The following is a 13,219-nucleotide window of genomic DNA, read 5'->3' as shown; positions in this document are numbered from 1 at the left end:
GCAGCAGCTCTGGAGTCACGGCTGCTTATGGAGACCATGCCAATCCAAACAAATCCAGCTGGGAGGCGCTGGGCTTCCTTCCCTCTGCTCTCCTCCCTGCTCAAACTACAGGGACTCTTGAACCTCAGGACCTGCAGACATGAGCTGAAGCAAGGGAGGCAAGTCACTTCCCTAGGGAGAAACACAGAGCTGTTACAATGGTCCCAGACTCATTCTTTCAGAAAACTTTGACACCCTTGAAAATGGCACTACTAAAGCAAAAAGAGAAATAATAATCAAAGTTAAAGAACAGTCCATGGTATTGTAAAACTGGAACACAGCCTTCGTTTTTCACTTTCAGTTACCTTCCACAAAATCAGGCAGTTTGTCTGTCTTATGTATTTTTCTATTTCCCTGTGCCCAGAACAGTATCTGGGATGTAACATACAAGGACTCCTTCTGTTAAACGGGTGGGCATCCTGTTGCAGGAAAGTTGGCATTCAACAAATATTTCATTTGCTCCCCTTTATTTTCTAATCTCCTTTGCACTTTGGTAGGGTTAGTTCTGGCCAATGGGCTGTGTGAGTGGAATTGACATGTATCACTTCTAAGCCAGCATTGATGAAGCCCTAAGCTTTCTCCCCTTACCCTTCCTTCCGACTTTGGAATTCATGTCTTAATCCACAGTGCAGACTGGTCCTGGTTTTCTGACTCATTAGGAGTCTCTTCCTGCTGCATGACTTGCACAGGATTTTACATGAGTGAGAAATACTGGGTTAAGTCACCTAGATTTGGGGATATATCTGTTATTGCAACATAGCCTAGTCAATCCTGACTAATAAACATTGAGTTACTCATATATTAATTCACAGACATTTACTGAGCACTCCAGAGTGTTAGTCAAGGGACAAGAATATTTAGGAAATAATGATAACATAAAAAGTTATAGAAATAAATTCTAAAACATTATGAAGTTCAAAGAACATTATCATCACTTCCCTGACTCAGGTGTTTTGAAAGTCTTAGTATTTTAGTAGCTCTTTGTATATACTCCTGTAATTTGAGACTGTCATATATACTTATAGAAGACACAAAAATGAAAAGAATAGTTTCTTCATGTACATGTGCCTTACATTTGCATGATCTTATTAGATTCTTCTTAATATTCCTGTAAAGATGAGGATAACTGCTCTCATTTCACCGTGGATAATGAAGCTTGGTCAGAGGAGGGTCACATTGCTGATAAATGACAGAACCATGCCTCAAAAACAACTTCTACTCTTTCGAAGCCAGTAACCCATCCAGCAAGCTGCTTGCTAAGAGGCAGTCTGATGTTTGAATTTCCATGATACAAAGAAATATAGAAACCAAGATGTATGGTAAGGAGACAGAAATAAGGTAGCCCATGGAACTCTGGTAAATAGTTCTGAATAAAGACTATGAATATTAGTTTTGACTCAGTGAGTAACAGAAGTCTCATGGATCTTAAATGGAGCGTCTTCATACTTAATTTACATTTGCTGTGCCACTGGATTCCATGGTAATTACTAGGCTGTGAGCAAGGAAGAAAAATCAGATTTGGATTTTTAGTTCCAGAGACCCCAAGTCCAGGGAGAAGAATAAAAGAGAGCTAGGAAGAATTAGGGTACAGACACTGTCCTGGTCATTCCTGTTGTTATTGTTGCTAGAAAATTTTAGATGCTTGTTAATGGCCTGTGTTCTAGGAATTGTAGCTCCAGTCAATTTTAACATGAAATTATGCCTTCTTAGACTCAGAAACTGATAGCCACAAACATCGTGTGGCCTCAACTAAAGATCCTCACTGTATATCTGGAGGTTTTGGAGACACCTAAAAACACGAGCACTGGATTAGGAAAGTTTTTCCATGTTGGCCTCAGCAGGAGGCCATGCAGCTCTCCCTGGACCTTGAACCTCTTGCTTCCACTGCCAAAATTAACAAATGTTAGAAGCAGGCTCTGACTATTCAACAGTGTAGAAGCCTGAACTGAAATGACATTCACCTTTTAAGAATCCATTTTGCATCCAGATTCTGCTTTCATCTCTGCAAAAAAGAGTCTATTTCTGGAAGTTTCCTTATATTCTCTCTAGAGGGGTCCTCTTGCCTTTGGTCATCTCACATCTTTTCATCCCCCAAGCCCAACTTGTCCTTCTTCTTCTGGGAACCTTTCCCTGACCATTGCTCCTCACTTCTGACCAAACCTTTTAGCCATTCCATTCATATCTATGGAGTGCTTGCTTTAATTGCAGAACCCTTGCTAAGACTGGAACACAGTAAGTGTGTTGGATGGCTTAGATCCCTGACCTTAACTTCCAGCCTAACAGACCAAAGTACTTGCTTCTTGTCTGTGATTCTACAACAAATTCAAGTCCTCCTATGCTAGCCCTAAGAATAGACTGCTGACAGCAACACCTAGCATTATAAGCACAGGTAAGCTCTTTGATGGCAGGGGCCATTCGTGTGTCATACATTTTTGATACCTGCAGTGCCAGGTGAAGAAGTAGGTTCCTTGATGAAATCTGCTGCTCTATATAAGTGACTAATATTATCCCATGTCACAGAGCTTATAGGAGGTGCAGAGAGAGAGAGGGAGACCAGTGAGAGAAGAGGAGATATGTTCAGACTTGGTCTGTGTAGAGCACAGACCCAGCAACTTGTTAGAATAATGAATAATAATAACGAATAAACCACAGGCACCAGATAGGCACTGTTTATTGCCAAACTCATTATGGAAATCTGATGGCAAACCTCTTCTTGTTGAATAACTCAGCTTCTATACTATTTGTTCAAGCTTAACAATAGCATTTGACGCTATGAAATTTATAACATTTTAAAAAAGAAAAGATTCCCAAAATATGACTTTAAGGCTTGTTTTTTGGGGGGCATAGTCAGCTTGTGATTACCTATACACCTATTGGAACTCATTCAGGTTGTGCAAAACCAATAGACACACAGCACTTAAGCGGGTGGATCCTATTCCATTTAGGTAATGGGTTTTGCAAACTCCTTATTTACAGAATTGGTGATGTAGGACACCAAGCCAATTACATAAATGTTTTGGAACAAAATATAAAATGTATTTTTTAATATATATATATATTATTAAGTTTTAGTTGTTGATGGACCTTTATTTTACTCATTTAGTTATAGGCAGTGCTAAGAATAGAACCCAGTGCCTCACATATGCCAGGCAATCACTCTATCACTGAGCCACAATCCCAGACCCTGTAAAAACTATTTATTATTTAATTATGATTATTTTTAAAGCCAGAGGAGAACTTTGGGGTTAAATACATCCCAAATGGATTTAATTTCATACAGGAGGAAACTGACCTATGAATGACCAAATGACTCAATGATTGCACACCAATTGGTATCTGAAGCTGGATTAAAGGCTCAGACTCACCATGTCCATCTGTGCACTTTGTACCACATCACAGTGCAAAGTACAAAAAAATCTTAAGGGATACAGCCCAGAATATGAAATGATATTCTAAAGTGCCCCAAAATACAGAAGGTAGGAAGACACAGGATGGAAAGGATGGAAATCTCTGCCCTCATTTCCCAAATCCCCTTTCTGAGTTACAGCACCTTGTTTATTTACTCCCTTGCATTGGCATCTTGTGAGAACAAATGATCACAAACCTGGCTTGAAATACCAGCCATGCATTTTTTTTCACAGTTCTGGAGACCAGAAATCCAACACCAAGTGTCGGCAGGGCTATGCTCCCCTTGTTGGTTCTAGGACAGGATCCTTCCTCCCTTCCTCCAGCTTCTGGTGGCTGTAGGCATTCCCTGGCTTGTGGCCTCAGCACTCCAGCTGCTACCTCTTTGGTCACATTGCCTCTTCGACTTCTGTGTGTCTCTCCTATAAGGGTACTGGTGATGGTGTGCGGGGCCCACCTCTTTTCTCAAGGTCTTTAATCATGCTGGGCATGGTGATGCATGCCTGTAATTCAAGTGGCTCGAGAGGCCGAGGCAGGAGGATTGAAGGTTCAAAGCCAGCCTCAGCAATTTAGTGAGGCCCTAAGTAACTTAGTGAGACCCTGTCCCAAAACAGAAAAATAAAAAGGGCTGGGAATGTGGCTTAGTGGTTAATCGTCCCTAGGATCAATCCCCGCCTCCCCCCAAAAAAAATCCTAATCACATCTGAAAAGAAATGTTTTTCAAATATGATCATATTCTTTGACACTAGTAATCTGACATGAATACCTTTCAGAGAACTGGTTTTTGATGATCACACCACTCTATTTCTGTTACTGCAGAAATTCATGATTTGGATAGTTATTTGGAATTATCCTCACCTGTGATGTGAGGGTCCACGGAGGGCATAGCCTTCTCTGTTCAACTAAACGCTGCTTCCAAAGCCCTTGGCACAGTGCCTGGGACCTAGCAGATATTCAGTATATATTTGTTAAGTTAATAAAATGATCTCTTAGTAATAAATATTAACATATTAAGTTATTATATGTATTTCAATATATTATTTAAATTTATTATATATTATAATGTGTCATATTTATTATATATTATTTAAATTAATAAAATAAAGATTTATCATAAAAAAATGTGATGGAAGGGGGCTAGGAAGATGAAGGGAGGGAAAAAGACAGAAGGAAAAGGAAGGAAGGAAATATTATTTCCAATCCTCACTACCGATTTTTATTAGACTGGGTTAAAAGTGAAAGACCAAGATGCGTTTTTCAAGCTGGAGGCCACCATTGCTGAACAATAAAGCTTGTAAGTCAACTGAAGTTCTCAAAATCCATGTGTCTCCCCACACCCTCACTGGATTCTGGAGGTTAAGTCAGGGTGGGGTGATGGGATTCAGAGACCTGTGTGGTACATGAGCCTGGAAGAGCTTACAGTCCAATGGGGAGTCAGCCAGCTAGGTGCTTCCTACAGATGGTGGTGGGTGTGGCAAGTGACAAATGAACAGGGCCTAGATTCTGAGTCTTTTAATGCCTTTGGATGTTATTTTATAAAGCAGCATTTAGATGAGATTTTTCAGGCACAAGCAGCAATATTTAAAACTGGCTATTTTTATGGTAAATAACAATTTTTATAGCTATTATGTAATTTCAAGTACAAATATCTAGTGTAGCTCATGTTCAACTACCTTAGCCCAAGGGATTATCCTAAGGGGAAAATTACATATTTGGCATAAATCCAACCATTGAAAAATATCCATTTGAAAATGCACAATTATATCATTCCTATAGCACATTTCATAAACGAATCTAAGTTTTCAAATCAGAATGCTCTCGAAGGTTGACCAAGATATCACCATTCAATGAGCATTCATTCATTTATTCATTCCTGCATTCATTCAATGGTTATTTAGTGAGATCCCATTGTGTGTTATTCTGGGAGTTGGAGATAGAATTGGGTAAGAATGTGGCCTCTACCTTCAAACAGGTCACTCTCTATGTCAGATGTTTTTGGGAGGCAGATGCAAAGTTAGGAGAGCAACAGACTTATTAGAAAGAAAGCCTGTGGACGTGAAAGGGTGAGGAAGCAGGAGCAGGCAGGGAAATGTTTCAGAGCACACAGCAGACAAAGAGGAAGGAGACGGGACAGGGAAGAGAGAGCCTAGACCACAAGGCGGACCAGTAGCAGTCTCAGCCAATGCAAAGATTTCCTACTGAAGGAGTCTGGAGTTGGCCCTGGTTCCACTGTTAGGCTCACTCATTGGCTGGGGCTGCCCAAAAAGATGGTGGCGTCAGCTTTCCAGCTGAAGCAGATCCTGAAGGCATTGACAGCTGGAGGCTGTCAGCTAACTGCACTCCTTGCGGCTAAATAGCAAGTTCTCTCTTGAAGGGAGATCAACGTGACACAACCCCATGGCTGCCACATCTGATCAGGAAGAAGGCAAATAAACAGGCAATTTACATCCAGTAAGGATAATGACAAGGTGCCAGGGAGCCTAAAGATGGAGCACCAAACTCAGACTTGGGGACAGGGAATCTTATGTGAAGATATAGTGCTTAGGAGGGTGCCTGGGTTATAAGTAGGAGCCAAATGAAGGAGGGTAGGGATAGGTAGAGAATGTTCAATGCAGGGGAACATAGTGTGCAAAGCCTCATGGCAGTGAAAGCATGGCACATTTGAGGGAATGGCAAGGCCTACGGTATGATTTCAGTATCACATTACAGGAAAGTAATTGCAAGATGGAGCTGGAGAAGTAAATAAGGGGTAAAAACATGAAGGGCTTTGTGTACATGCTAAGGGATGCAGGAAGTACAGCCACATGGTCTGTGATTGGAATTAAAAAAAAAAAAACCACTAACATTTTTTCCCATGAGATTTTTTGGAGAATCACAAAGACCTCATATTCCAATAGTCTGGGTTTGTAACACTAATGGTCCTTGTGGATTTGGTACTGGGAATTGAACTCAGGGGCACTCAGCCACTGAGCCACATCACCAGCCCTATTTTGTATTTTATTTAGAGACAGAGTCTCACTGAGTTGCTTAGTGCCTTGCCGTTGCTGAGGCTGGCTTTGAACTCAAAATCCTCCTGCCTTAGATACCACCCCCCCGGCCCCCGAGCTGCTGGGATTACAGATGTGCACCACGGTGTCCAGACTTTTGTCCAATATTTTCATCCAAGGCCACTCATTCCATTCCCCAATGAGAGAGAAACCAAGACTGATGGCTTTGATTGGAGGCATGGGCAACAAAGAGCCATGGAATTCTCACAGCATTAGACCAAAGCATCCAAGCAAGAATCTGAAGAACCACGTTGCGTTCCCAGTATCAGAAAAAGGGTGGAAAAGAGCCACGCATGTGTTCTGCCTGGTTATAATTTAAAAAGCAATGTTTAAAAAATGACCCCCGGGATTTCACTTCCATTATTCCATCCTGAGGAAATGATCATAAATTTCAAGTTTGAAAATCATTGCTGATGACAGTAATGATGGCTAACATCTAATTGGTGTTCCCTGTTACCATGCCGAGTGCTTCACAGTTGATTTTATGTAAAGCTCACAACAACCGTATTGTACCTACAAGGCAGGAACTATTAATCATGCCCATTTTCCTTTGAGAAAATTAAAACAAAAAAAGGTTGAATAACATGTCTGAGGTCACACAGATAATGTGCATAAACAAAACATTGTTTTAAAAAACTATAAATGATCTAAAGCGAAAATATTGCATAAAATCTGACTATGTGTATATGAAATACATTTATGTAGTTATTAGAAAAATGTTTTCAAATTGTCATTAACAAACTTCACAAATATTTTATGGTATTATTTTAGTGAAAATAGAGGAATGCAAATGCTAGGAATATAGCTTAGCCATAGAGCCCTTGTCTGGCTATGTGTGAGGATCTGAGTTTGATTCCTAGCATCTCTGAAACAAAAAAAATACATGATTCTTATTGCTGGGTGTGGTGGTGCACGCCTGTAATCCCAGCGGCTGGGGAGGCTGGTCAGAAGGATCAAGAGTTCAAAGCCAGCCTCAGCAAAAGTGAGGCACTAAGCAACTCAGTGAGACCCTGTCTATAAATAAATACAAAATCAGGCTGGGAAGGCAGCTAAGTGGTTGAGTGTCCCTGAGTTCAACCCCTGGAACCACAAACCTCACCCCCCCAAAACAAAAGCAGAATGCAAAATGGAACACACAAAAGATGCTTTTTAAAATTGAGATCATTGAGGTATAATTTACACATTGTAAAATTCACCCAGTATAAACGTACAATTCAATGATTTGGGGGAAATTTACAGAGTACAGCCATTACCACAACCCAGCTTTAGAATACGTACACTTTCTCGCAATCTGCCACACCGTTTGCATTTATTGCTATTTCTACCCCAGCCACAGACAATCCCAATACTTTCTTGACTGATTTGTCTTTCTAGACATTTCGTATAGACACAAACATATAATGTGATCATTTGTATCTATCTTTCTTTTACTTAATATACTGTTTTTGAGATTTATCCTTGTTATAACATGATCATTGTTTGTTATTTTTTGTCTACTGAGTACTATTCCCCAGTGTGGTTATCCCGTGTTTTATTAATCATTTTATCAGTGGATGGCCATATGGATTGTTTCTACGTTTTGACAATTATGAATAATACTCTCATGAACATTTGCATGTAAGTCTTTGTATAGATTTTTAAAAATATCTTTTAAATATTTTTTTAGATGTTGGTGGACCTTTATTTTATTCATTTATTTATATGTGGTGCTGAGAATTGAACCCAGAGCCTCACACATGCTAGGCAAGTGCTCTACCACTGACCCACAACCCCAGTCCTACATTTTTCTTGAGTAGAGATTAAGTGTAGAATTGCTGGGTCATTTAATGGATACACATTTTACTTTGAAGAAAGTGCAAAACATACTTCCATTGTGACTGGTACCATTTTAACATTCCCACTGGATAATTTGTGAGAATTCTAGTCTATCTATATCTTTCCCAACATTAGTAATGGTCTACAACTATTTGCAGCCATTCTAGTAGATATGAAGTCATATCTCATTGTGACTTTAATTTGTATTTATCTAAAGACTAATGATGTTGACAGTGTGTGTGTGTGTGTGTGTTAGTTACTGGGAATTGAACCCTGAGGTACTCTACCACTGAGCCACATTCCCAGTCCTTTTTATTTTTTATTTTGAAACAGGTTCTCACTAAACTACGTAGACCAGCTTTAAGCTTGTGATCCTACTGCCTCAGCCTCCCAAGTAGCTGAGTTTTATGCCACCACACCTGACTTTGAACATTTTTAAATAAGTTTATTTGCCATCTCTATTACTTCAAATCTTTTGCTTTTTAAATTGGGATGTTGTTTTCTTATAATTGAATTTTGAGTATTATTTTCTTATGGATACAAGTCTTTTATCAGATATGTGACTTCCAAATATTTTTCTTAGTTTTGGCTTGAGTGTTTTTTTAAGAGTCTTCCAAACAACACAAGTTCTTAATCTTGATGAAAAAAATGGAACAATTTTTTCTTCTGTAGATTGTGCTTTTGGTGCCTTATCTAAGAAATCTCTAATTAATCCATGGTTCCAATGATTCTTTTCTGTTTTCTTCTAGAAGTTTTATAGTTTTAAGTTTTGCATTTATGTCCATTATACATTTTTATTACTTCATTTTTTTATATAATTGGAGGTATGGATTAAGTTATTTATTTGCATATAGATAGCCAATTGTTCCAGTACCACTTGTTAAAAGACCGTCATTCTCAACTGAATCACATATGTACCTTTTTACAAAATTCAAAAAACTATATGTGTATGGACCTATTTCTGGGCTCTCTAGTCTGTATCACTGATCTACTTGCCCTTCTTACCACCAGTATCACAGTGTTTGATTGCTTTATTCCAGTGATTCTCAATTGAAATAATTTTCCCTCTCACCACCCACAGGAGGGAGTATTTGGTAAAGTCTGTACACAATTTTCAAATTTATTACTGGAGAGAAGTGCTGAAAATAAGTGAGCAGAGGGCAGGGATTCTAAGTATCCTGCTATGCACAAGATAGCCCCACAGTGAAGAACTGTGTAGCTTCAAATGTCAACAGTGCCACTATTAGAGAACTATGTTTTGAATATATAGAAGTACATACATATTTACCACAGATACATTATTATTACTGTTATTTTAAATAATTGGTTATCTTTAAAACATTCTTAGTTTATATTTACCCATTCTAGGGCTCTTCTTTCTGTTGTATAGCTTTAGATATCCATATGGTATCCTTTTTCTTCTGGTTGAAATGCAAGTCTGTTGCTGATGAATTCTATCATCTCACTGTAAATCTGAAAAAGTCTTTAATTTGTCTTCATTTTTGAAAAGTATTTTTATGGGGTAAAAATTTTCTAGGTTGATAGATTTTTTTATCTCCATTGCTTTATAGCTCACATTATTTCTGATGAGAAATCTGCTGTCATTCTTAGTTTTGCTTATCTGTACATAATGGCTTTTGTCACAAGCTGCTTTAAAAAGTGTTTTTTTAAAATCACTAGTTTTAATAAGATTATTATAATGTACCTTAGTGTATTTTTCTTTATGTTCCTTGTACTTGAGATTATTGAGCTTCTTGAATATGCAAATTTATACTTTTCAAACATTTTGGAAAATATTTAACCATTAGTTCTTTTTATGTTAACTAATTTATTAATAAGTTGTTTCTTTACTCACGAAATAATGCAATTTTAGCTTTGAAATCATGATGTAAAATAAAAAGGTAAATAGCTGAAAATTACTAGCTAAAAGTAGATGGAAGTAACTCACACTGAACCATCAGCAATTGCTATGTGCTTTGGGCTGTAACTGGGGCATCAATCAAGCAAGAACTGTAGATGCATTGCTAACTCAACACCTAGGCTACCCTTAAAAACTGCTTAGTTTCCAAACGTTGTTAGTCTGACATCTTTGGGAAAAATTCACCCTTTCTCTTGCTTTCCTTCTTAACCTTTAAGTGTAAGAGCAGCAGACAATAATGCTTTGATGATAACCTTTCTAGTTTTTAGGATGGTGTTGTTTTAACCTGCATATTTTTGACCTTTTAAAAAGAAAACTGCCCAAATCAACTGCAGCTGAAAGTCATTTCTATTTTTAGTCTGCTGTAGCCCAAGTTTCATATAGGGATTTTTATTGCAGATTTCTATGACTGCATCCCTAACAAGCTCAGTAAACATCCATGACCATGGCTTCTGCAAAGTCCCATTTTTCATGTTGATTTCTATGACTCTCTTCACAAGATCTTCTCTATACATCCTGCAGAATTTCCTTTTTTCCCCCCTTTATTGTCTCTAGCTTTTCATTATAAAAGTCTCTTGTGGTATAATTTAGTGTAGCACAATTTGTGTTTTCTCCTACAAGTCTTTTGCTCTCATTACTTTCTTTGTTGACAGTACCAGATTTCCCCCCTTTGGTTTCTAGTAGATACTGTAATAACTTTTATCTGCCATCACGCAGAATTGAAATTAGACAGTACTGGGGTAACTCAGAAGATGCTACATGTGCTAGGATTCCACTTTCTCAAATGTATTTTTAGCCTCTCCCCTCTGAGACCTCCAGTTACATTTATACTTGACTGAGAAGTTGTAATATAGTTCAACTTTCAACTCTGTTCATTTTCCAAGTTAGTTCTTTTTTTCCTGTATTGCATTTTGGTTAATTTCTATTGCTATATCCTTAAGTTCTTTAATTTTTCTGAAATATCTAAATATCTAACTGCTTTATTTTGTCCAGTTAATTTTCCATGTTCAACATTTTAGTTTTCCCTTAAGATATACATGTATCTTATATGTATCTTATATATACATCATATATATAACATACATGATATATACATATATACATACACATACATATAAAGGGATATATATATACTTCATGTATCTAATTCATATATTCAATCTTTCCTTCAGCCTTTTAAGTATGTGACAGTCAGTTTTAATAATTAGTTTAAAGACCTGTGTTCAATTCCTGACACAGTAACAGGGATTTGAGGTCAACTTCTGTTCCCTACACTAACTTTCTCCATGCGTACTCTGGGCCAGTCACTTAACCTCTTTGTGACTACTTTCCCTAACCAAAATAAAGGAGGTAGATGGGTTTGGTGACTTTCACCTGTGTTCAGTGGAGCAGTGAGGTGGCATGAAGAAATCTCAAGCATGATTAGGAAAGCTACTTACTTTCCATAGGAGCCCAATTTTTAGAAGGGGTTCAGTGGCTCAGGACACTCTTCAAACTAAGCTTCAGAATAAACTTTCTTTGGTAGAACAAGAGTAGGTATAAGAAGTGAGTGGGATCCAGGAACAGAATATCTGGTTTTGAATTCTTGATCAGGCAAGGTTCTTTACCTAAGCTTCAGTTTTCTCAACTGAAAGGCAGATTATAAAATTATGAGGAGGACAGATGAGACAGTAAGCTGTAGTGACATTGTCAGAGTTCTGTCCTGATTCTCCGCAATCCTGTTCAGCCTTTCTTTGTATTCCTCCCCTGGCTTCCTTGTGCTTCCGGAAGGTCAGTGCCTGAACATCTTTCTAAATGACTAACTTCCGGCTGCTAGAGCTGCTTTGCCAAGGCACAAAGAAAACAGAATTCAGACTGCCTTAAGACTTCACCCAAAATAAGTCTTCTCCTCTCCTTTACTTATTTGTCCTGGGATCGTTCACATTAATTCCTTATCTGGGTCTTTTTGTAGAGAGCCTAATGTAAAATATGAAAATATTACAGTACCTGGAACATCGTAAGTACTCGAGAAAAGTTAGCTATTATCTTTACTATTGTTATTGTTACTGTTGTTAATTTTTTTTTCACCCCAGTTTTTGGGAGTGGCTTTTACAGAAATGAGAAGTCATGTCACTTTGCAGTTTTATCCTGGGATAAGCTAAAACTTTATGGTAGTGTTTAACTAGTTGAATGCTGTATTTGAAAAGTATTACAGGAATGGTGGATGTTCATTCTAACTCCATCCTGTGAGTCTCTTTAATTTTTGAAACTGAAGAACTAGGTTATATAGATCATGGTCTTAGCAGAAGGGATAATAATAATAATAAGCATTAACAATCTGGAGTGATGATGGAGGAGAGCAAAAGCAGATGCAGATTTTGAAGTACCCGAAATCAAGGCCAAAATGGGGAGATATAAAATGGGGAGAGTTGGGGGAAGCTGGGAAATCTGAAGGGAGCACAGATCCTCTGTAAAATGGAGTGGAAGTCACCCGAACCTTGAGATGTCTGACTGGGTGCTTCTCAAGGATCTGAGAATAAAGAGATTGTACTTGGAACCAGTTCAGATGTAAAGACCATGTCAAATTTTGGTCTTTACAACTCAGAAGAAATATAACAAAGTAGAAGAGGGTTCAGAAAAGAGCAGGGAGATGGTCAAATAATTGGCAGATGGAACCTCGGGGGAAAAGTTAAATGAGTTTGCCTTGTTTGTCTGGAGAACGAGAGGCCAAAGGTCTCCTTAATACTCGTCTTCAAGAATTTCAAGTTGGGATCTGACCAGATATTCTACGTTCCCAGAAAACAAAACAGGATGCCCCTTTAACTCTTTCCCCTACCAAAGTAAGGGATTTAAGATTAAGGACTGCAATAAGAAACTGAGATTTAAAATAGCAAGACTTTCTTGACTTAGGAGAAATTAAGATTTGAGAAAGTCCACCATTGGCAGAGATATGTCTGTTCTTAGTGGTTTATGAAGCACAAGTGCAATGACATTCTTATCAGAAGATTTTTTTTTC

General features: G+C 38.1%; 1 protein-coding gene across 3 annotated transcripts in view; it reads right to left on the bottom strand.

The window, feature by feature from the left end:
• Window positions 1–13,219, bottom strand: part of Samd12 (sterile alpha motif domain containing 12) — a 430,917-nt gene that overhangs the window by 8,802 nt on the left and 408,896 nt on the right. Inside the window, exon 5 of one of the 3 annotated variants that reach the window (XM_078016764.1) lies at window positions 149–171. The exons of the other annotated variants lie outside the window; for them this stretch is intronic. Coding sequence (XP_077872890.1) covers window positions 164–171 — 8 coding nt within the window. The 3' untranslated portion in view covers window positions 149–163. Of the gene's footprint in view, window positions 1–148; window positions 172–13,219 lie in introns of those variants that run through there. 3 annotated transcript variants of the gene reach the window in all.

This window comes from Ictidomys tridecemlineatus, chromosome 7 (genome assembly GCF_052094955.1).
Source record: "Ictidomys tridecemlineatus isolate mIctTri1 chromosome 7, mIctTri1.hap1, whole genome shotgun sequence".
Taxonomy (NCBI): domain Eukaryota; kingdom Metazoa; phylum Chordata; class Mammalia; order Rodentia; family Sciuridae; genus Ictidomys; species Ictidomys tridecemlineatus.
Note: the sequence above shows the minus strand (reverse complement) of the source record. Positions and strands in the feature narration are given on the sequence as shown.